The following is a 22,196-nucleotide window of genomic DNA, read 5'->3' as shown; positions in this document are numbered from 1 at the left end:
ACTTGTACCAGAATGATGGGAAGAGAAGATTATGGAGAAGGGAATGAGCTTGTCATGATCTGAAACATTAAAGCTCATCTTAGGGCGTGGGCATGTATGTATTTATTAGTGATATAACTGTTGACAGGATGAATATTGAAGTGTATATGGCTATATTATCTGTTCAGATTCAGCCAAATGTTTCAAAACTCATTGGACTGCACTTCACCATACAGATGGACAACGACTTGAAGCATACTTCGAAAGCAGACTCAGACTTTTTAAGGCATAGATGTGCAGTAATCTGAAATGGCTGAGTTAATCACCTGACCTGAATCCAACTGAGCATATATTTCACTTGCTAAAGGCAAAATGCCCCAAGACCAAGCAGAGCTGAAAACACCTGTATTAAAGGCTTGGCAGAGCATCATCAGGCAAGAAACCCAGTGTCTGGTGATGTCTATAGATTCCAGACTTCAGGCAGATATTGACTGCAAAGGATTTGCAACCAGTTATTAAAAATGCCATTTTAATTTATGATTGTTATTCAATTACATTTGGTCCCTTAAATAGGGGGACCACATATAACAAGTGTAATCCCTACAGTATTTACCTGCTCAGGGTGTACCCTGCCTCTCACCCGAAGGCAGCTGGGATTGGCTCCAGCTTCCCTGTGACCCTGACAGAAAACAATTTAGAAAATGGATGGATGGATACACTGTGGAAGACGGATAAAATAAGAATCAGTTTGCCAAAAGTCCAAATATTTATGGACCTGACTGTCTATATTTGTTAAGGATTAGATTTTTATTCTGTTTCATGACCATTCTAAAACAACTGACTTGCCTTAGCCTTTAGTACCTTTAAAAATCAGTTTAATTTCTTAGAAATTTTGTACACAAGACTCAAAGACAATCTGGTGCATTGGTTTCTTTTGTCCTTTGTAAATATCTAAACTCTGCACAACAGCAATTTGAATGATCGGAGTTTAAGTAAAAAAATTCCTCTTGGGTCTCTATTTACAACTCATGGTGCTAAACAATTGAACACTAATTAGCAAAACATCATTTAATACCAAGCACTGTAATAACAATCCCTAAATCTAAAATTAGTGCCATTACTAGTCTCATCTCATTATCTCTAGCCGCTTTATCCTGTTCTACAGGGTCACAGGCAAGCTGGAGCCTATCCCAGCTGACTACGGGCGAAAGGCGGGGTACACCCTGGACAAGTCGCCAGGCCATCACAGGGCTGACACATACGTAGACACAGACAACCATTCACACTCACACCTACGGTCAATTTCGAGTCACCAGTTAACCTAACCTGCATGTCTTTGGACTGTGGGGGAAACCGGAGCACCCGGAGGAAACCCACGCGGACACGGGGAGAACATGCAAACTCCACACAGAAAGGCCCTCGCCGGCCACGGGGCTCGAACCCGGACCTTCTTGCTGTGAGGCGACAGCGCTAACCACTACACCACCGTGCCGCCCCGCCATTACTAGTATAAGCTATAAATGTTCCACTCATATAAAGACAGATGAGTAAAAGCCAGTGTCAGTGTGTTCATCTCTCTGCAGATATCACATAAGAATTAGTCACAGATAAAACTCTGAGGAAAAAGGATTCAACTGATTATATTCATGTTGGTATAGTCATTGTGCATGGGGCTTTGTTCCATTCCTCCTGCATTCCCGCTGTCTGTTTAAATACATCACACACACTCACTCAGGCTAATGTAAACAATTATGAGACAAATCCTTTCCAAAATTCCAAGATCTGTGCCGTATTGCAACACTGTGCTCAGACATTTTTGCTATCACAGTCAGGCCATAAAAGGACCTTTTTAAAAAAAAATTTAAACGAAATACATATAGCTTTTCCCTTGCAACAAATATAGCTGCAAAAATGTTTAGTGTATGAAGTTAATTTTGTACAGGAGCTGTGGCTAATTTAACTAATGAGTAAATAAATAAAGAGAATAAGTCAGGTTGCTTAAACTTTGGGCCACACCTCCTAACAGAGTTCAATTCTTGCATGGAATGGCTCCAAATTATGTGCTATGGAGAAAAGTGATTTTTCGTTTTCAACTCTGAAATGTCTTTTTTTGTCTGTTTTTATAGATGTTAGTGTCAGAAACCACACACTGTATACTAAACAACTCGACAGTTTGAGGTGTGTAACAAGCATTGCATTGTGGCTTCAGTTCAAAATGAAGAAGCAAACTTCAGACACTAAAGAGATATTGGCTGATGAAGGAGCTCTGGAGTAAGTGAAATATAAAACCCCAAAAAATGTAATAAAATCCAGGAGAAATGCAGAATCTCAAAAGGAATAAGACTTATATTTATTGTGACATTAGAAATTAAAAACACTGAGTATTAAGCAATCATGACAGAATAATAAAATTCGGGCACTTAAAAATAGTCATTTGACATTGAAAACACATGCTATGGCTTTTGCCCTCACAGTGAAATGATTATGTTCAGTTTTCCATTATGGCAATAAATCCAGTGTTTTGTAGCCTTTGAGTGATTTACATTGAGACAGAAAGGAATGTAATAAGCTTCAGAGGAACAATTTGACGAAAATAAAAAAGAAATTTACACAATGTTTCCTCTCAACTGAGATGTAGTTGATCAGCTAAGCCATCGGTTTGTTTTAGCTTTGCATAAAATGTTGCTCACAAGCAGGGGATGCTTTCTGAAACTTCATATCCAAACTCACATCATTAGACTCAATGATACTGTTTGTACATAAAGAGTATTGTACAAACTACATGCAAAAATTATACACTTCCCTAAAACAGTCACTGCCAAGCCATTTCATGTAGACTTGCTTATGTGATGTCATAGATATAAGCTTTCCATACTTGTTCACTACATCATCCCTGTAGCGCTTGTATAAAACTAAAGAAACAAACTTCACACAACAAACATGACTTACTCTGTATATTTCTAAACTGTTCCTTGTTCGTTTTAACAGGTGCATGTGCGCATGGATCGTTACATTTGTTGGACCGTAAAGAACTAAAAAGAAAAAAAAACCCAAAATGGTCCAACGTGTGATGTGACAGTAACACTGAGGGTCACGGTGGTGTGCAGAGGGAATCATGTTAGACTTAACTTGTGCACGAATCAAATGTGTATAAAAGACGCAAACAAATACTGATTAAGTCTAAGGATAGTTCCTTTCCAGAAGCTCTACCTGGTCCTTCATACAGTAATTAATTAATGCAGCGCTGGTGGAGGAGTTCTCGACAGACTCCTACAGCAGATTAACTTAAAGCCCTGTTAGAGTTTAGGACTCACAATCAACAGTCAATTGGACTCTGTCGTCTGGAAGTTAAAAACCACAATACAATCCTGGGGCCTTCTAGTCTTCATCATCCTCACTGACGCTGTGTGTATCGCTGTAGTAAGGAGGCAACCAGGATGGGGGGGTCTTGGTGAAGAAAGGAAGACGGAAGGTAGGAGAAGGGCTGCGCTCTTCTCGTGAGGGGCTGCTGTTGGGGCTTTGTCTGGGGCTGATGGCTTGTAGCATTCGCCCTTTCCCTTCCTTCAGCATGTGCTTCTGAAAAACAAAATCAGGGCAAAGCAACAAGATTGTTGGGTGAAACATTTCATTTACATCAGAAACAAATGTTTTACACTCAACTTTAAGTTAACGTTAAATTATATTGTATCATATCATGGATTCAAGTGGCATCTTCAAATATTTTATTGATGCTTTATAAATTGAAATTACACTGCATTATGTGGAGGTCTACACCTCATTAAATACAGCTGGTTTTCCAGAGCAAGATAATACAATGATGATGCACTATTCTTTGTGAAGAGTTTCAGGCATGCAGATCATGCTGAACGTCCTATAGTAGAATATCAAACCTTGCCATCTGTTTACATGCAGGACTTGTAAAGTTCGTTTATAGCACACAGAATGAGGGACAAACGAATCTGAGCAAAAAATTAATCAGGTTTAAGCGGAGTGGAAACAAGCACCCACTCACTGGTCCCTTATTTACATGTCCAATACATACAACACACGCCAATTTACCCTCATAGATAGTGAGCCAAAAACTGAAAACATTCAGGAGGATACAGTAATCCAAGTTCAAATATAAGTAGATAGATAGATAGATAGATAGATAGATAGATAGATAGATAGATAGATAGATAGATAGATAGATAGATAGAGATAAAAGACGCAAGTTTGCTGCTTTATCTCATCTCATTATCTCTAGCCGCTTTATCCTGTTCTACAGGGTCGCAGGCAAGCTGGAGCCTATCCCAGCTGACTACGGGCGAAAGGTGGGGTACACCCTGGACAAGTCGCCAGGTCATCACAGGGCTGACACAGACAACCATTCACACTCACATTCATAAGTGATAAACTGTTTGTGCAGTTTAATGGGGAATAGGATAATCCAATAGGTTTGTCTTCTACAATCCTTTGTCTCATCTCATTATCTCTAGCCGCTTTATCCTGTTCTACAGGGTCGCAGGCAAGCTGGAGCCGATCCCAGCTGACTATGGGCGAGAGGTGGGGTACACCCTGGACAAGTCGCCAGGTCATCGCAGGGCTGACACAGCTCTGCGGTCAATTTAGAGCCACCAATTAGCCTAACCTGCATGCCTTTAGGGGAAACCGGAGCACCCGGAGGAAACCCATGCGGACACGGGGAGAGCATGCAAACTCCACACAGAAAGGCCCTCATCGGCCACTGGGCTCGAACCCAGGACCTTCTTGCTGTGAGGCGACAGTGCTAACCACTACATATACACACACATATATATCACACACACACACACACACAGACAGTACTGTGCAAAAGTCTTAGGCACATGTAAAGAAATGCTGGAAACCAAAAATGGCTTAAAAATAATTAAATTAAATGGTTCAACATTTAAAAAAAACAGCACTAAACCATAATAAATTAAACAAAGTCAGTATTTGGTGTGAGATGACCCTTTGCTTTAAAAATAATAATAATTTTAAAAAAAAGTAGTCTTGGGTACAACAGGTGCAGTTTTATAAGGAAATGAGCTGTAGGTTTTACTGAACATCTTGCAGAATCAGCCACAGTTCTTCTGGCCACTGTCACACTTGCTTCTTCATTTTGCAGCAAAACCCAGTAGCCTTCATTATGTTTTCTTTTTTAATCTGAAAAGTGCCCTTTTATGTAATATGCTGCTCAGATACAAACTTTTTTTTCTGTAAAAGTTAATTTTGTACTGGAAAACGAACGTTCGGAACTCCAAAATGTTTTTGTACTGACTCGATTATGCAGAAGTCATAAAATAGAAATCTATAACAAAGTTTGTATGAAAAAAAATAGGGTGCTTAAGGTTTTTGCACAGTACTGTATATGCTGTATAGATTGCTACATAAACACAAATTAGTGCCCCCCACATCCACCCTGCTGTCTCACCAGTGCCCCATCCGGCCCAAACATCTGCAAGAAGTTGCCAATGAACTCGCGTGATTTCTCCTCCCACTTCTGGATGAGGTCAATGCTCTTCTCCTCCACCTTCTGCACAAACTCTTTACTCTTCTCCTCCACGTCCCGTACCTTCTGCTTCACCTTATCCACATGCTCCTGAAGGTGGTACTTCTTTTCCTGCAAATATCACACTGTTTTCTACACAAAGTCTCAGGTTCATTCCAAAAGCTGACAAAAAAAATCTCACATTATTGATTCCTCTGAGGAACGAATAATCACTCCAGTAGTTGCAACTGCAAAGGTTTAAAATAGCATGCATCAGACAAGGTGGAATAATAGTACGACAGCAGGTAATGTTGCCACATCAGAGCTCCAGGGTTCAATCCTGAGCTTAGGTTATTGTCTATATAGTGTTTCACATATTCTCCCTGTGTCCATATGGGTTTCCTTCAGGTCCTCTAGTTTCCTCCCACTTCAGTGGACTGGCTGAAATTAAATTGCCCCTAAGCGTGTGAATGAGCGTGCCAGTGTGTGTGTGTGTGTGTATGTATATATATATATATATATATATATATATATATATATATATATATATATATATATGAGGTCTCATCACTCCTATCTTTTACCCAGTGTTCCAAAGATAGCCTCCGGCTCCACCACAACCCTGATCATGATGGTTATTAATAAATGAATTCATTACTATATCAGGCAAAATTTGAGAGGTGATGGTGACCTAAGTGATACATGTGTCTGTGTTTGGGTAAAACCTCATCCCACACACACTCAACTCTCTCCATTACCAATGTACTATTATTTACAAATTGTACTGTTCTATCCATTTCTCTCTCCTTTTCCATACTTTTCAGTGCCGATCAATCCTAGTGCTTATTTCATACATTAGACCTCTGAGTGGGGAGTGTAATTTCTTTAAGTAGGTCATATTCATGAAGCAGCGTCTCTGTACAGTTCCTGATACACCATTCCTATTCAACAGTCACTGTGTGCCTCCAATCTGTACTCTTAAACTGGTTAAAAAAATCTGCCTGATGCAACAGTAAGCTTCCACTCCACATTCCCCCCCCCCCCCCCCCATTTTCTCCCCAAGTTGATCACCTGCCAATTCCCATCCATCAGTAAGCTCTCTCCTGTCAGACAACACCTACCAACTGGGGAGGGTGAAGGCTAACATGCTTCCTCCAAGACACATGATGCTAGCTAGGGGTATCTTTTCAAACTAATCATGCTGCATCACCAGGCAGCAGAAGACATTAAGAGGAAAGCACTATCTATCCTCTTCTATATACAAGAGCTCACAGATGCCCACATTCAGCTACTGTCACTGTGACAGGGAAGAGAGAGTATACCATCCTTCAGTGCACTACATACTGTACGTAGCTCTGCAGGCCAGCCAATCTTTTATGCACAATAATAAGAGCCCTTATTTTAATAGGTATTTAAAGTGGTACAACTGTAATATACTTTTAAACAATTAAGGCTCTTTTTACATGTTTCAGAATTAAAATACTTCAAGTACACAATGCTGTACTTCTCTGAAAAATGGTGCATTTTAGAGGATTAGCTATGCATACAAACTATTAAATGCTTTAAACTGATGAACTGCAGCTACATATGGTTACTCTTTCAGTATCTTCAACAAAAACAATTTTGCTTAAATATAGGTAGTAAAATGCAGAGCTACACAATAGACTGACTGGTGCCTATGAGAAGAACTTTCTCAGTAAAGGCTCAGGAAAGGGAGGAGCAGGAAGTGCATGTTGACATCAGACAGCAGTGATTGCTTAGGAATGATCAGAATATTTAAAGAAATCTTGTTCACTATCATGGCTCAATAATGGATCTCAGATCTGGAATCTTGAAGATGTACATCCGGTCCTTTCAGTAGGCATATCAGGTAAAAATTCAATCCAAATGGCTTGAAACTGCTCTCACTGAATTCAGAAATGAATGCAGAACAACATACTTTTTTACAGAATTAAAATGTGTGTATCCGTTCTTGAGATATTACAAATCAAAGATTGAAAAAACGGCTTAATTTTTAGAAAACTGCTGTAATAATATGCATTAGGATAACATGGTCAAAAATGGGCCTCATTAACGAATGAGATCAAAAGTTCTCTTAATAACTTTATTTTTCAAGATATTTACATGGAAATTAGCAGGCACATAGATGATTGTATACTGAATATAAAGTTTGAAAAATTACTAAAAACAAATTATGCAAATTATTATTTAATTAGTATTAATTATGCTAATTAGGTAAAGACGTTAAATCAGTACACTCAATAAAAAAGTAATAAAAGATTATTTCTAATACCCTTCTTTGTGCTCTGCAGGCCTTTGTATTTCTAAGTAGGGCCTACTAGTGTTTATATGAAAGAATATAAATGATTATTTCAATTAATATTCACAGCTTTCAAGGTTAACCTCGAAAAAACAGAGCCACATCCCATAAACAATTCCATTTAATTGAATTGAAATTCACACTCGGGTTCCTGACTTCTGTTTTTTTTTTAAATATCATTCCGACCACTAAGATCTCAATATTTTTCATCAAAGCAACTACAGTTATCTCATCTCATCTCATTATCTCTAGCCGCTTTATCCTTCTACAGGGTCGCAGGCAAGCTGGAGCCTATCCCAGCTGACTATGGGCGAAAGGCGGGGTACACCCTGGACAAGTTGCCAGGTCATCACAGGGCTGACACATAGACACAGACAACCATTCACACTCACATTCACACCTACGGTCAATTTAGAGTCACCAGTTAACCTAACCTGCATGTCTTTGGACTGTGGGGGAAACCGGAGCACCCGGAGGAAACCCACGCGGACACGGGGAGAACATGCAAACTCCGCACAGAAAGGCCCTCGCCGGCCCTAGGGCTCGAACCCAGGACCTTCTTGCTGTGAGGCGACAGCGCTAACCACTACACCACCGTGCCGCCCCAACTACAGTTATATTCTAAAATAGTTATTTATTACATGAATCAATTTGATTTGAAAAAAAATAAGTAGGTAAAGCTATGAAAACTCACTTCAAAGTCTTACGTGAATCATAACATGAAAACTAGCAGATGGAAAATTTTGCTGAATACTTCATCAGAAACAGTAAGAGCTACAGAACATCCCTATAAAAGTCATCTGATTGATATTCACGAGTAATCCAGTCGGAAACCAATCAGAAGAGAGAGAGCCTGACCGCTTTCCCATGACTCAAAAAGCACCAGCAGCTTCCCAACATCATGTGAGCAGTGTGTGTACTCTGTTGTACCAACTTCAACCTGCCGTTACTCCCAACGTACTGAACAGATCTTAACGAGATAAATTTCTTTGGAAAGCAGAGATTATAAGCTTTTTAATGATAATATTCACGATAGAAAATAAGCAATGACTGGTTTGTAAACTTAGATGAGCGTCTGCATGCACAATTTTCACAGCACAGCCAGCGAGCGTCTGATATGCCTACTTTCAGGAGTAAGGACACACAGTGAAAACCACCCAACTTTTCTGACAGGCTATTAAACCTGCTGGATGCTGTTAAAGATACTGGTTGAACTCACATTGATGAAGCTGACATTAAGCTCCTTGGCAGTGTAGCCTCTCTGCAGATTGCGTCGCACATAAACATCGTAGTCACGGACAATACGCGTGATGATGTCAGAGGTGGAGATGCCCTCTGTCCTTTGTGTGGGTGCAAACATGCCTTAAAATGAGATGACCATTCTTAAGTAATCAAGTTGCAAAATAAAAATTATTAAAAAAAAAACATCAAATTTTTGCCAGTGCAGAATTAAGAATTCAGTTATTAACTCTTTGCCCTGTACTGTAGTAATTATTTGGCTTGTTACCTACCAGCCTCCTTTATATGCTTGTAAACATCATCACTCTCAGCTGAAACGTACGGGATATCGTCATGGGCAACAAAGTCAATCTGCATGATAGGAAAAGTCAATTCTGAGGTATTTCTGAATACATTTCACTTATGTTGTTAAGTATTCGCTAAAAGCCTTGTATGCCAGACATCCTTCAAATAGTCACTCACTCTATGTTTGGCCAGGAACTCTGGTGTTAGTGTCCATGGGGCATCCCTGACCACCTCGTCCACATAGCGACAGTGACTCACTGCATCGTAACGCTCATCCTCGTTCATAACAGTAAAGCCCTTAAGCTTGTGCGTCAAAGCATCACTGCAGACTGTGAAAAGATGGAAGTTATAGACATGATACCTTTCAATAATAAAAAGCTTGGTTTCGGGTTATTCAGCTGGGAATTATAGCACAACTCCAGTGAAAAATGTGACGAAATATGATCTTCAACTGCATTATATCTTATATTTAACTAGTGTCTTTTTTTTTAGAAACTGGAGTTGACCTTTGACACAAGTGATGCACCATGACATCTACTTGTCCTGAGGATGGGGCTTTTTTCATTCTCACTTTATCAAAACACATCAGGTTCTGTGTGCTGCATTCAGGAAACCATGTAAATCTACAGAAATTAGTATGCAAACAAAAATATATTTAAAAACAGCCTGAAGGATGTGGTCAGCACTGTTGAACCCAATCTGGGCTTGAGGTGACTTGGTCATAATTGCAGCAGTAGGGTGGCCAGTTCCCTTCTGTACACTTGCACACACATTCACACCTATGGGCAATTTAGAATAGCGAGTTAACCTAACTGCATGTATTTGGACTGGGAGGGAAACCGATAACTTTCCACTATTTGGCCAATACATATTAGCCAAATAGTGGAAAGTTAGTGGAAAGTTACCAGCAGGCTATAAACCAGAAAAAACTACAAAGCCAAAAGAGGTATTTGACTTCAGGTACTTCCTTAAGGGGTGGTACGGAGGTGCAGTGGTTAGCATGCCGCTTCACAGCAAGAAGGTTCTGGGTTCAAGCCCAGGGGCCGATGGGGGCCTTTCTGTGTGGAGTTTGCATGTTCTCCCTGTGTCTGTGTGGATTCCTCTGGGTGCTCCGGTTTCCCTCCCAGTCCAAATACATGCAGTTAGGTTAACTCGCTATTCTAAATTGCCCATAGGTGTGAATGTGTGTGCGAGTGTACAGAAGGGAACTGGCCACCCTACTGCTGCAATTATGACCAAGTCACCTCAAGCCCAGATTGGGTTCAACAGTGCTGACCACATCCTTCAGGCTGTTTTTAAATCTATTTTTGTTTGCATACTAATTTCTGTAGATTTACATGGTTTCCTGAATGCAGCACACAGAACCTGACTGTCAAGTTGAAACAAAGCTGCAATCTTTATGTATTGTGCAGTTCAGGCTTTTCAATTCACACTGCCCGCAGGTCACAGCTATCATTCGTTCACTGTAGAGTGGAGTAAAAGGTAATTTCAGTGCTTTCTCATGTAAATATCATGCAATTATCTGAACTGGATTCAGATTATTATAAAATGTGTTTTATCATTTTATGATAAAGTTTACAGAAAATAAGCTTAGTGTACATAAAGTTGCTTTTGATGCCCCAGATTTAAAATTATGTTTATTACTATGGAGCTGGTTATAACACTTCAGAGGCAGGGCTTTCCCCAAAGCGTGGATATGCGGCACTCCACCGAGCTGTGCGACATTAGCGCTGTTCTGTCACTTGCACACCCAAAAAATAAATAAATAAACAAATAATCAATACCATAAATTGAACAACGCAGAGTACTTTCCGCATCTAAATATCTCCTATTCCCTTCTGAAAATGAGTAACAACTATAGAAATAGAAAGATATTGTAATATATAGGTCTAGACTATCCTGGTACTCAACCCAGACGTGAAAATAAAGGTGCATTGCGTGCACTGACTGCAATTCGCAACCATACATAAAACCACGTTCTAGGTACTGGTCGCTAGATGGCGCTGTTGTGTGATTTGACCTTGATTCTGTTCCTGGCATCCTGGAATTTGAAAATGAAGAGGTGTGCTACAAAATGTTTTCATTTCAAATCTAATTTTGCCCCTTGCATATTTGACAATGTAAAAAACAGCAAATTTAATAATGTTGAACTGTACCTAAATCAGCCCTAGATGCCACCAGAATGCACCATTTGAAATCTCCAATTTCAAAATTTTCCAGGGGAGCATGACCCTGGACCACCCTAGCAGCCTTCGGGGCCCTACGGGCCGGGGAAGCACCGCTCTGATATTTTTTTTCCTGGGGAAAGCTCTGAGTGGGTTTTTAATGTTTTGATTGGCACAGCACACCATCACCATCAAAAGTGTAGTTTCACGCTACTTACCACCTACAATAAGATGAGTGTTTGGAAAAAGACATTTAGCCTGCATCAGAGCTCGGGCATGTCCAGAATGAAACATGTCAAAAATCCCATCAGCATACACGCGCACTGCACGACCCACTAAACATGAGAAGGAAGAAAAAGGACAACTTCTTGGATAAAATGTAATTTATATACTCTGACTTTTTTTTTATTAGGTTCACCTTCCATTTCTAGGTATACAATTACAGACTGGAGCCCATCTGTTGCTATGCAGAGTTTGACTCCTTTAACCCCACCCATCAATATAAATGGACCACCACAGGACCACTGCTGAGTAGATATCATGTATTGACCATTCTAAGGACGGTAGTGACACTTAACACTGTATACAGTTACTACATAGCTTATGTTCCTTATGTTCCACAGCTGTTGGCTGGATATTTTTTGGTTGACAGTTTCTCAAAACCAGCAACGCTGCTGTACCTGATACACGTATACCTGCAGCTCTCTCTCTTTCTCTCTCTCTCACACACACACACACACACACACACACACAAAACCATGTCAGTATTACCAATGTATTGACTGATCTGCCATCCAAATAACATCTGGTGAGCAGTGATCTGTGTAGGTGTCTTTTCACTGATAGCTGGGGTAGACTGGGCTAACAGATGGGCTACTGTCAGTATTTGTATAGCAAAGATTTTTAAATAGTGTTGGTGTTCCTAATATACAGGCCACTACAATTAATATATTTGTAGTAATACATTAACTACAGAATATGTTGTAGTATTAACATTTTGTAGTAATTAATTAACATTAGGAAAGAGATACTGCATGCAAGCACCTGGTGTGCCACAACGGGCTTCCTCTAGGCTAACACGAGTATATGGTGGGGACATAGCTGCCAGCTGATCAGAAAAGGGTGCAGGTTCTGTCAGGGTCTGGAACACACACACACACACAAATGAAATCACTTTCAAGATGTCCCATGACAGCCGTGTTGCCAACTTAGAGATTCACAGCTGCCGATCCTCATAGCTCCCAATGGCCAACCACTTATCCCCATAGTTCCCACTGACCAATCACTTATTCCAAATGACCGCTTATTGCGACCGTTCCCAGTGACCCACCGCTTATCGCGACCGTTCCCAAAGACCAACCACTATCATGACCATTCCCAATGACCAACTGCTGACCACCATTGTTCCTAATGACTAAAGTGATTCATTCCAACTGTAACTATTTCCTTTGTGATTACTCACTACCATTGCTTCAGTTTGCTTGTTCTTGAAATAAATTATGGTATTTTGTAAATACATACAGTAAATAGCTATTTTGTGGTGCCATTACTATTTCAAGACTATTTTTTCTATAGGAAATATGTTATAATCTATTATTTTCCATTCTGATAGACCTCTATCCTATTCAAGTCTAAACGTCTTCAAGAAAAGAAAAAAAATCCCTTCCTTCTTCATGTAATCTGTTTTGATACACAAATGACATTTGGAAACTACTAGGCACCTTTGTGAGCATGGATTACGTACTATATTTTGAACAGTTGGTAAAACTGAATGAAGGACTGATTTCAGATACCCATCACTGCACTCACAGAAGTCCTTCGTGGAATTTTTCCATTTCGTTCTTCCTCATCTGTGTCTCCATTTGGTTCCTCTCTTCTTCTTTTCTTTGTGAGTCCTGAACTGTGTGGCTCCATGCCCTAAATGTGGGAAAGCTTTACAATTTAATGTGGTTTACCATTAGTGGTGGTGCTCATTAAGCAGGTTTGGTACCTATACAGTAATGGTGTGACTTCCTGTTCAGCATTACATGATTTTATTTGCATCAACTAACGTTGAATAATATTCCAAATACTGATAAACGTCCTTAAAGAGAGGAAACAAGCTGTCTCTTTCTTCTTTAACTTCCTCCTGAAAAGCTGTTCATTACAAACTTCTAAACTACCTCAATGACCTAAAAAGGGGGGAAAATGAAACAAGTACATTTTATTTTTCTGTTCGTGTTCTTGGATATAGTTGCAAGCTGAGAAAACTGGCTAATTACTACCAAATAGCACAAAAATTATTACAGGACACTTGACTTATATGAAGTGAACTGAAGAGCCAACAACATACTGGGATATTAAGTAGCTGAATAACCTGTATAAAGGACTAAAATGAAACACCAGTAAATATCACTTTGTACACAACACTACGCAAAAGTTGCTAAATAGCTACAGCTGAAACAGATGTTACTAACCCAGCTGAGGAGCTCAGTCGCTGTCTGGACTTGGAAGAAGTCGCTTAAGCGTTGCAAAAGGTACGTGTGTAACCGCCGAGAACGATTTAGTAAAGTGACTAACTACATTTTTATTTATTTATATATTTTTTTACAGACAATACACCGCTGTTTTGTCTTCCAACAGAGAACAAACAGCAACACTAACTATTTTGACAGCTCCACAGAAACACTCCTCTCTCAACGGAAGTGATGATATGAAACGTCACAGGAAGTGCTAAAGCAACCCGGAAGCTTTGGGACGGTAGGAATTCGAAGTCAATTGGTTAATGCTTCAGTATGTAATCTAACAGTAGTGTATAGTGCTATATTATTAGCGTCTTGTGAGTTGATGTATTAGAGCGTGTTAGCAAATACTGGATTAGACATGGGGGGAAAGGATTTGCAATATTTCTTGTTATTGATGTTGAATACATGAGAGACAGAGAGAGAGGTTTCAAACTTTTTTCTAGCCAGGGACTGCAACACACACACACACACACACATATATTTTTAATTAAAATGTACTATATTTAGATTCAGGTATCTTTCTAAGCCTATTTGTTTTTGAGTTGTTAAAGTTTGGATTAAATCCATTTAAGAACTCAGTGCTGCTTTGAAGATGGTGGGTTGTGATTTCTAAAATGTATTTTTAAATCACAGAACCACTGATCTAGAAAACTAAAACTCTTGTAGACCCCTATAGCAGTGTAGCCTGTACTGATCCAACACTAAATATCGAGACATACTGAATTGCAGCTCTGGATCATTATCAAATTGCATTTTCACATATTTTCTAATCTAATCCAGTGACTCATTTACGTCAAGACTCTTGTCTTGTCTTGTGTTGCACATACAGTGGTGCTTGAAAGTTTGTGAACCCTTTAGAATTTTCTATATTTCTGCTTAAATATGACCTAAAACAACATCAGATTTTCACACAAGTTCTAAAAGTAGATAAAGAGAACCCAGTTAAACAAATGAGACAAAAATATTATACTTGGTTATTTATTTATTGAGAAAAATGATCCAGTATTACATATCTGTGAGTGGCAAAAGTATGTGAACCTGGAGTAGCAGTTAATTTGAAGGTGAAATTAGAGTCAGGTGTTTTCAATCAGTGGGATGACAATCAGGTGTGAGTGGGCACCCTGTTTTATTTAAAGAACAGGGATCTATCAAAGTCTGATCTTCACAACACGTGTTTGTGGAAGTGTATCATGGCATGAACAAAGGTGATTTCTGAGGACTTCAGAAAAAAAGTGTTGTTGATGCTCATCAGGCTGGAAAAGGTTACAAAACCATCTCTAAAGAGTTTTGACTCCACCAATCCACAGTCAGACAGATTGTGTACAAATGGAGGAAATTCAAGACCATTGTTACCCTCCCCAGGAGTGGCCGACCAACAAAGATCACTTCAAGAGCAAGGCGTGTAATAGTCGGCGAGGTCACAAAGGAACACAGGGTAAATTCTAAGCAACTGAAGGTCTCCCTCACATTGGCTAATGTTCATGAGTCCACCATCAGGAGAACACTGAACAACAATGGTGTGCATGGCAGGGTTCCAAGGAGAAAGCCACTTCTCTCCAAAAAGAACATTGCTGCTCATCTGCAGTTTGTTAAAGATCACGTGGACAAGCCAGAAGGCTATTGGAAAAATGTTTTGTGGACAGATGAGACCAAAATATAACTTTTTGGTTTAAATGAGAAGCATTATGTTTGGAGAAAGGAAAACACTGCGTTCCAGCATAAGAACCTCATCCCATCTGTGAAACATGGTGGTGGTAGTATCATGGTTTGGGCCTGTTTTGCTGCATCTGGGCCAGGACGGCTTGCCATCATTGATGGAACAATGAATTCTAAATTATACTAATGAATTCTAAAGGAAAATGTCAGGACATCTGTCCACGAACTGAATCTCTAGAGAAGGTGGGTCATGCAGCAAGACAACGACCCTAAGCACACAAGTCATTCTACCAAAGAATGGTTAAAGAAGAATAAAGTTAATGTTTTGGAATGGCTAAGTCAAAGTCCTGACCTTAATTCAATTAAAATGTTGTGGAAGGACCTGAAGCGAGCAGTTTATGTGAGGAAACCCACCAACATCCCAGAGTTGAAGCTGTTCTGTACAGAAGAATGGGCTAAAATTCCTCCAAGCCAATGTGCAGGACTGATCAACAGTTACCGGAAACGTTTAGTTGCAGTTATTGCTGCACAAAGGAGTCATACCAGATACTGAAAGCAAAGGTTCACATACTTTTGCCACTCACAGATATGTAATATTGGATAATTTTCCTCAATAAATAAATGACCAAGTATAATATTTTTGTCCCATTTGTTTAACTGGGTTCTCTTTATCTACTTTTAGGACTTGTGTGAAAATCTGATGATGTTTTAGGTCATAATTATGCAGAAATATAGAAAATTCTAAAGGGTTCACAAACTTTCAAGCACCACTGTAGGATACAGACTTAGACTGTCTGTCTGGAACAAGTAACACTTAAAGGCACCTGAAAAAACATGAACACACAGAAAATATTTTTGGGAAAAGTTTGGATCCTTTGTTGGCAAAGTAATATTGACACAATATCAAAACTATGGCTCTAAAACCCTTTCCTGTATTTGCTGCACTAACAGGGTAATTCTTATCACTAGTTTTATGGAGGGGGAGTCTTAAAGGGGTTGGCTCACCCTTCCCAGAATCCAATTCGTTGTATTTGTTTTTGTACATATGAGCCACTGCCTTTTGAAAGCATGTGACTGCTACACTGCTAGCCCTCTTTGTGCGTATTCACCTAGCTGAATATCAAGCCTTTACAAGAAAATTTTCGCTTATAAAAAGTACACAGTTTTCAACACAACATGCCTGATATTATCTTTCCTTCGTGCCTGCCTATGAGGCAGCCAAGGCCAGTTCCGGTCCATTACAACAGAATAGCCATATGAAAATGGAATTGATTGGTCGAAAGAATTTAAAAATATAACTACTTTGACAAAATATCTTCAATTTCACTTTACACTTTATAATTTATGGCCTAGGATCAGCAACATTGTTGCTGATTGTTTTTCAAACATAACCCAGTGGAACACCAATGGCAGTGAAAATGGCGACTCACTACTTAGTGCAGGGGCTTCTGGCAAAGGTGAGCTGACTCGTTTAAAAAAGGTCTGTAATGTTTTCAGGAAGGAGAAGTTAGAACCATATTAATGACCCAAACAACTGAGTCTGTGGAAGGGGCTCATAATCACAGGCTTGCTTTCATATAAAAAAGCCATTTTTGCAATGTTCTCAGTGCAAGCACTTGCACCACAAAGATGAGTTAATAGACTGGTACCAAAATCCAGAATTGTGACACCCAAAGGCATTTTTGAGACAAAGTCAGCAAACAGTCTTATTTTGTCAATTTGGGTGTGCTGAATTCAAATCTGCAATATGCCGAGCTCTATCTGACCTCTGTTGACCTCTAGAGGTCATTGAACTTTGGGCCTGTAAATGTCTCAGCTGAACCCAGTTTCTCAGCTTTCTAAGGAATGAAATGTACTAAAATGATTAATGAAGTTAGCAAATGGCCTTGTTTGTTAAATGTTTGGGTGCTGAATTCATTTTTCATTTGTAAAACGACATATGACCTCTGATAACCTCAAGGTCATTAAACTTGGCCTATAGGCCTATGCATTTAACGCCATTTTTAAACTGACTTTACTCCCCCAAAAAGAATATGAACAGACAAAAAAACAAATAGAAAGGAACAAATACAACATTAAATGCCAGTCCACGTACATGTGACTTACTTTTCACAATGAGAATGCCTAGACGATCACCTTACATAACATTGCATTACATTTAGTGGTTATTGTTTATACAAAGCTACTGAAAAAAGGACAGATTCAGCAGCATACAAAATGTGGGGGCATACAGGTTAATCAGGGTTAGTATATATGAGAGGTTTTTTTCTTTGTTGTTTGTTTTGTTTTAAACGGGGTAAAGCCTTTACAAAAAACAAACAACAAAGAAAAAAACTCTCATATATACTAACCCTGATTAACCTGTATACCCTCTATGCCCCCACATTTTGTATGCTGCTGAATCTGTCCTTTTTTCAGTAGCTTTGTATAAACAATAACCGCTAAATGTAATGCAATGTTATGTAAGGAGAATGCCTAGGCATTCTCATTGTGAAAAGTAAGTCACATGTACATGGACTGGCATTTAATGTTGTATTTGTTCCTTTCTATTTGTTTTTTTGTCTGTTCATATTCTTTTTGGGGGAGTAAAGTCAGTTTAAAAATGGCGTTAAATGCATAGGCCTATAGGCCAAGTTTAATGACCTTGAGGTTATCAGAGGTCATATGTCGTTTTACAAATGAATTCAGCACCCAAACATTTAACAAACAAGGCCATTTGCTAACTTCATTAATCATTTTAGTACATTTAATTCCTTAGGAAGCTGAGAAACTGAGTTCAGCTGAGACATTTACAGGCCCAAAGTTCAATGACCTCTAGAGGTCAACAGAGGTCAGATAGAGCTCGGCATATTGCAGATTTGAATTCGGCACACCCAAATTGACAAAATAAGACTGTTTGTTTGCCGACTTTGTCTCAAAAATGCCTTTAACTCCTTAAATAAGCACTTTTTTGAATTTTGGTACTAGTCTATTAATTACAGTTTTCCAGCCTTATGAAAGTCCGGTTTTATAAATTCGTAATCATAATAACAACAAAACTAAAAACAGGAAATCGGAGGTGTCGTGGCTCAGGTGGATAAGGCGCCATACCATAAATCCGGGGACCCGGGTTCGATTCCGGCCCGAGGTCATTTCCCGATCCCTCCCCGTCTCTCTCTCCCACTCATTTCCTGTCTCTACGCTGTTCTATCCAATAAAGGTGCGAAAAGCCCCAAAAAAATCTTAAAAAAAAAAAAACAGGAAATCACATGACAAGTTGAACCAATCACATTACTCTGCTTGCAGAACTGGGAACGTGTGGCTGCCACACCTAATGCAGCCCATGCCATAGTTTAAAAACAGCTTTCACACTTGACTGATCAGATTGAACCCTAAAACCAGAATAAAATGGTTTTAAATGGTCACTTTAAAGACTAATATTTGTATCCTTCTGATATCCTAATTACAAACCTCACTATTCTGATTAAACATATTTCTAAACCTATTTCCTACCTCTTGTGGTTACAATGCAAATTTGTGTGTTTGTGTCATCAGTGCCATGATTAAGAGGTTTTCTGTCCTGATCGGGAGGGCCGCATCAGCCCATTTGCTTGATGTTCCACTTTCCACTCCCCATCATGTACGATACCTGGCTGCTAAACCGGTAATGTAACATACACACAATATAACTTAAACAAACCTGTACAATTAGTTTTAATGAATGGTAAAGTTTGGAAAATGTGTAGATAAGCTAAAATGTTTTATGATAGTTTGACTAATTCTGAGTGTGTTGCTTCGTCTAGGGTAGAGTACATGGCAAAGGCAAGAAGTTTATTCTGAAACCAGTGAAATTAGAGAAACAGGAGAAGCAAGAAGTGGAGATCAAACAGTCTATGACTGTGTCTCAACTTGCTGATGCCATGAACAAAGACATAGATCATGTATATGAAGCCCTACTGAACACAGCTATAAATATCAATGATCTAGAACCAGATACTGTGTTGGAGGAGAAGTGGCTAAAAGAGGCCATAAAGAGATCTGGGATGAAGTATAAATGGGCCAGGATAGTGGAGAATGAAGTTAGAGAAAACAAAGACATCCAAAGACAACCACCACCAGATCCTGCAAGTTTAGTGAATAGACCTTCAGTAGTAACTATTATGGGGCATGTGGATCATGGGAAGACAACGTTGCTGGACAGCCTGAGGAAGAGCCAGATTGCTGTACAAGAGGCTGGAGGCATCACTCAACACACTGGAGCATTTCTGGTCCAGCTTCCCTCTGGTGAACTGATTACGTTTCTGGACACCCCTGGACATGCAGCATTTTCTGCTATGAGGGCTCGTGGAGCCTTGGTTACTGACATCATCATTCTGGTGGTCGCAGCTGATGACGGAGTGATGAAGCAGACCATCGAGTCCATACAGCATGCCAAGAAAGCCAAAGTACCAATCATCGTGGCAGTAAATAAATGTGATAAGCCTCAAGCTGAGCCCCAGAAAGTGAAACAAGAATTGCTGGCCCATGATGTTGTATGTGAAGAGTTTGGAGGAGAAGTCCAGGCTATCCATGTGTCTGCTTTAAAGGGGGAGAATCTGATGGAGCTGGCTGAAGCTACAGTAGCACTTGCTGAGATGCTGGAACTGAAAGCTGATCCTAAGGGTCTAGTAGAGGGGACGGTCATTGAAAGCCATACAAGCAAGGGCAAAGGGCCTGTAACAATGGCAATAATCAAACGGGGCACTCTAAAGAAGGGCTGCATACTGGTGGCAGGAAAGGCTTGGGCTAAAGTGCGCTTACTGTTTGATGAGAATGGCCAAACTGTGACAAATGCAGGGCCTGGCATTCCTGTGGAGATTATTGGTTGGAAGGAACTACCTTCTGCTGGCGAAGAAATTCTGGAGGTGGAGTCAGAGCAACGGGCTCGGGAGGTAGTGGAGTGGCGCATATACATGGAAGAACAGAATAAGCTGAAGGAGGATCAGCAAGCCATTGCGGCCAAGCAGAAGCAACACCAAGAGAGCTATCAGGAAGAAAGGGAGAGATTGGCGCATCTCAACTGGAGGCAGAGGAAAGTCGCTCGCTACAAGGCCAACAAGCACCAACTAGCCTGCAGACCCAGTGAGAAAGCCGAGGCTGGGGATCTCAGTCTGAGTCTCATTATCAAAGGTGATGTTGATGGGTCAGTGGAGGCAATTTTGAACATCCTTGAAAGTTATGATGCAGAGGAACAATGTGTCTTAAATATAGTGCATTTTGGTGTTGGGGACATCTCAGAAAATGATATTAACCTGGCAGAGACGTTCTCAGGAACAATATACGGTTTCAACATTGGAGCGAATAAGTCAATACAAGACATGGCTGCCAAGAAGGGTGTTCCCTTAAAGATGCATCGTGTCATCTACCATCTGATAGATGACCTGAAAGAGGAGCTTAGCAGTAAACTGCCCCCGATTACTGAGGAGAATATAATAGGAGAAGCCTCTGTTCTGGCCACGTTTGAGGTGACTGTCGGGAAGAAGAAGGTCCCAGTGGCTGGCTGCAGAATCCAGAAGGGCCAACTGGACAAGAAGTTGAAATTTCGACTCATTCGAGGAAAAGAGGTTCTTTGGGAAGGGGCTTTGACTGCGCTAAAACATCATAAAGATGATGTGCAGGTTGTGAAGACAGGCATGGAATGTGGCCTGTCTTTGGACAAAGCTATTGACTTTAACACTGGAGATGAAATAATCTGTTATGAGGAGATGGAGAAGCACCAAACAATATCTTGGGATCCAGGGTTTTAAGAGAGTCAGTGACATCACTAGCATGTGGTGTTCAAAATTGTGTCAAATTATTATGTCCATATTCAGATGTGACTGGCAAGTTGTGTAATTTATTCCATGATTAAAATAAATGTGTCTAAAAAAAAGTGGGAACGGTATCTGGGAGCAAATCTAATTAATTTAGATTAATCAATTACAATAAAGAAAAAGAAATAAACCAAATACACTCACTGGCCACTTTATTAGGAACACCCACACACCTGCTTTGTTATGCAGTTCTCTAATCAGCCAATCCCGTGACAGCAGCACAGTGCATAAAATCATGCAGATACAAATCAAGAGCTTCGGTTAATGTTCACTTCACACATCAGAATGGGGAAAATTGTGATCTCAAAGTGTGACTTTCACTGTAGCATGGGTGTTGGTGCCAGATAAACTGGTTTGAGTATTTCAGAAACTGCTGATCTCCTGGGGTTTTCACACATAACAGTCTCTCGAGTTTACACAGAATGGTACAAAAAACATTGAGTGAGCGACAGTTCTGTGGGTGGAAATGTCTTGTTGATAAGAGAGGTCAGAGGAAAATGGCCAGATTGGTTTGAGCTTCCAGGAAAGATAAAGTAACTCATATAATCACTCTTTACAATCGTGGTGAGCAGAAAAGCATTTCAGCATGCAACAGCAGAAGACCACAATGGGTTCCACTCCTGCCAGCCAAGAACAAGAATCTTAGAGTCAAAAACAAGTTCCGATTAAAGTGGCCGGTGAGCATGACAAATTTATATAATCCTCACTGTGTACATAAATAAAGAA

At 39.9% G+C, this 22,196-nt stretch overlaps 2 protein-coding genes across 6 annotated transcripts; one reads left to right on the top strand and one right to left on the bottom strand.

The window, feature by feature from the left end:
* Positions 1-2,302: 2,302 nt before the first annotated feature.
* pcyt1ab (phosphate cytidylyltransferase 1A, choline b) lies at positions 2,303-14,151 on the bottom strand. 3 transcript variants are annotated; one of them, XM_060923445.1, is made up of 9 exons: positions 13,936-14,151; positions 13,289-13,411; positions 12,524-12,620; positions 11,698-11,814; positions 9,492-9,643; positions 9,302-9,380; positions 9,010-9,152; positions 5,414-5,602; positions 2,303-3,555 (listed from the first exon to the last, which is right to left on the bottom strand). In XM_060923445.1, the coding sequence occupies exons 2-9, from the start codon at positions 13,391-13,393 to the stop codon at positions 3,358-3,360; spliced, it is 1,080 nt and encodes a 359-aa protein (XP_060779428.1). In that variant the 5' UTR covers positions 13,394-13,411; positions 13,936-14,151; the 3' UTR covers positions 2,303-3,357. The 3 variants fall into 3 exon arrangements, with proteins under 3 accessions (XP_060779428.1, XP_060779425.1, XP_060779429.1); XM_060923442.1 differs by having other exon boundaries at positions 13,289-13,396; XM_060923446.1 differs by lacking the exon at positions 13,936-14,151 and having other exon boundaries at positions 13,273-13,360.
* mtif2 (mitochondrial translational initiation factor 2) lies at positions 14,141-21,542 on the top strand. 3 transcript variants are annotated; one of them, XM_060923440.1, is made up of 3 exons: positions 14,141-14,218; positions 19,174-19,282; positions 19,422-21,542. In XM_060923440.1, the coding sequence occupies exons 2-3, from the start codon at positions 19,178-19,180 to the stop codon at positions 21,402-21,404; spliced, it is 2,088 nt and encodes a 695-aa protein (XP_060779423.1). In that variant the 5' UTR covers positions 14,141-14,218; positions 19,174-19,177; the 3' UTR covers positions 21,405-21,542. The 3 variants fall into 3 exon arrangements, with proteins under 3 accessions (XP_060779423.1, XP_060779422.1, XP_060779424.1); XM_060923439.1 differs by having other exon boundaries at positions 14,204-14,251; XM_060923441.1 differs by lacking the exon at positions 14,141-14,218 and adding an exon at positions 14,559-14,578.
* Positions 21,543-22,196: the final 654 nt, after the last annotated feature.

Source organism: Neoarius graeffei, chromosome 6 (assembly GCF_027579695.1).
Source record: "Neoarius graeffei isolate fNeoGra1 chromosome 6, fNeoGra1.pri, whole genome shotgun sequence".
Taxonomy (NCBI): domain Eukaryota; kingdom Metazoa; phylum Chordata; class Actinopteri; order Siluriformes; family Ariidae; genus Neoarius; species Neoarius graeffei.
Note: the sequence above shows the minus strand (reverse complement) of the source record. Positions and strands in the feature narration are given on the sequence as shown.

Excerpts from the sequence above, each read along its gene's own strand:
- mtif2 (XM_060923439.1), top strand. Across the intron at positions 19,283-19,421 it reads GATACCTGGCTGCTAAACCG|GGTAGAGTACATGGCAAAGG; the intron begins GTAATGTAACAT and ends TGCTTCGTCTAG.
- pcyt1ab (XM_060923445.1), bottom strand. The coding sequence starts at position 13,393 with ATGGAGCCACACAGTTCAGGACTCACAAAGAAAAGAAGAAGAGAGGAA. Across the intron at positions 11,815-12,523 it reads AGCCCGTTGTGGCACACCAG|TGGGTCGTGCAGTGCGCGTG; the intron begins GTGCTTGCATGC and ends TCTCATGTTTAG. Across the intron at positions 9,153-9,301 it reads CAAGCATATAAAGGAGGCTG|GCATGTTTGCACCCACACAA; the intron begins GTAGGTAACAAG and ends TCTCATTTTAAG.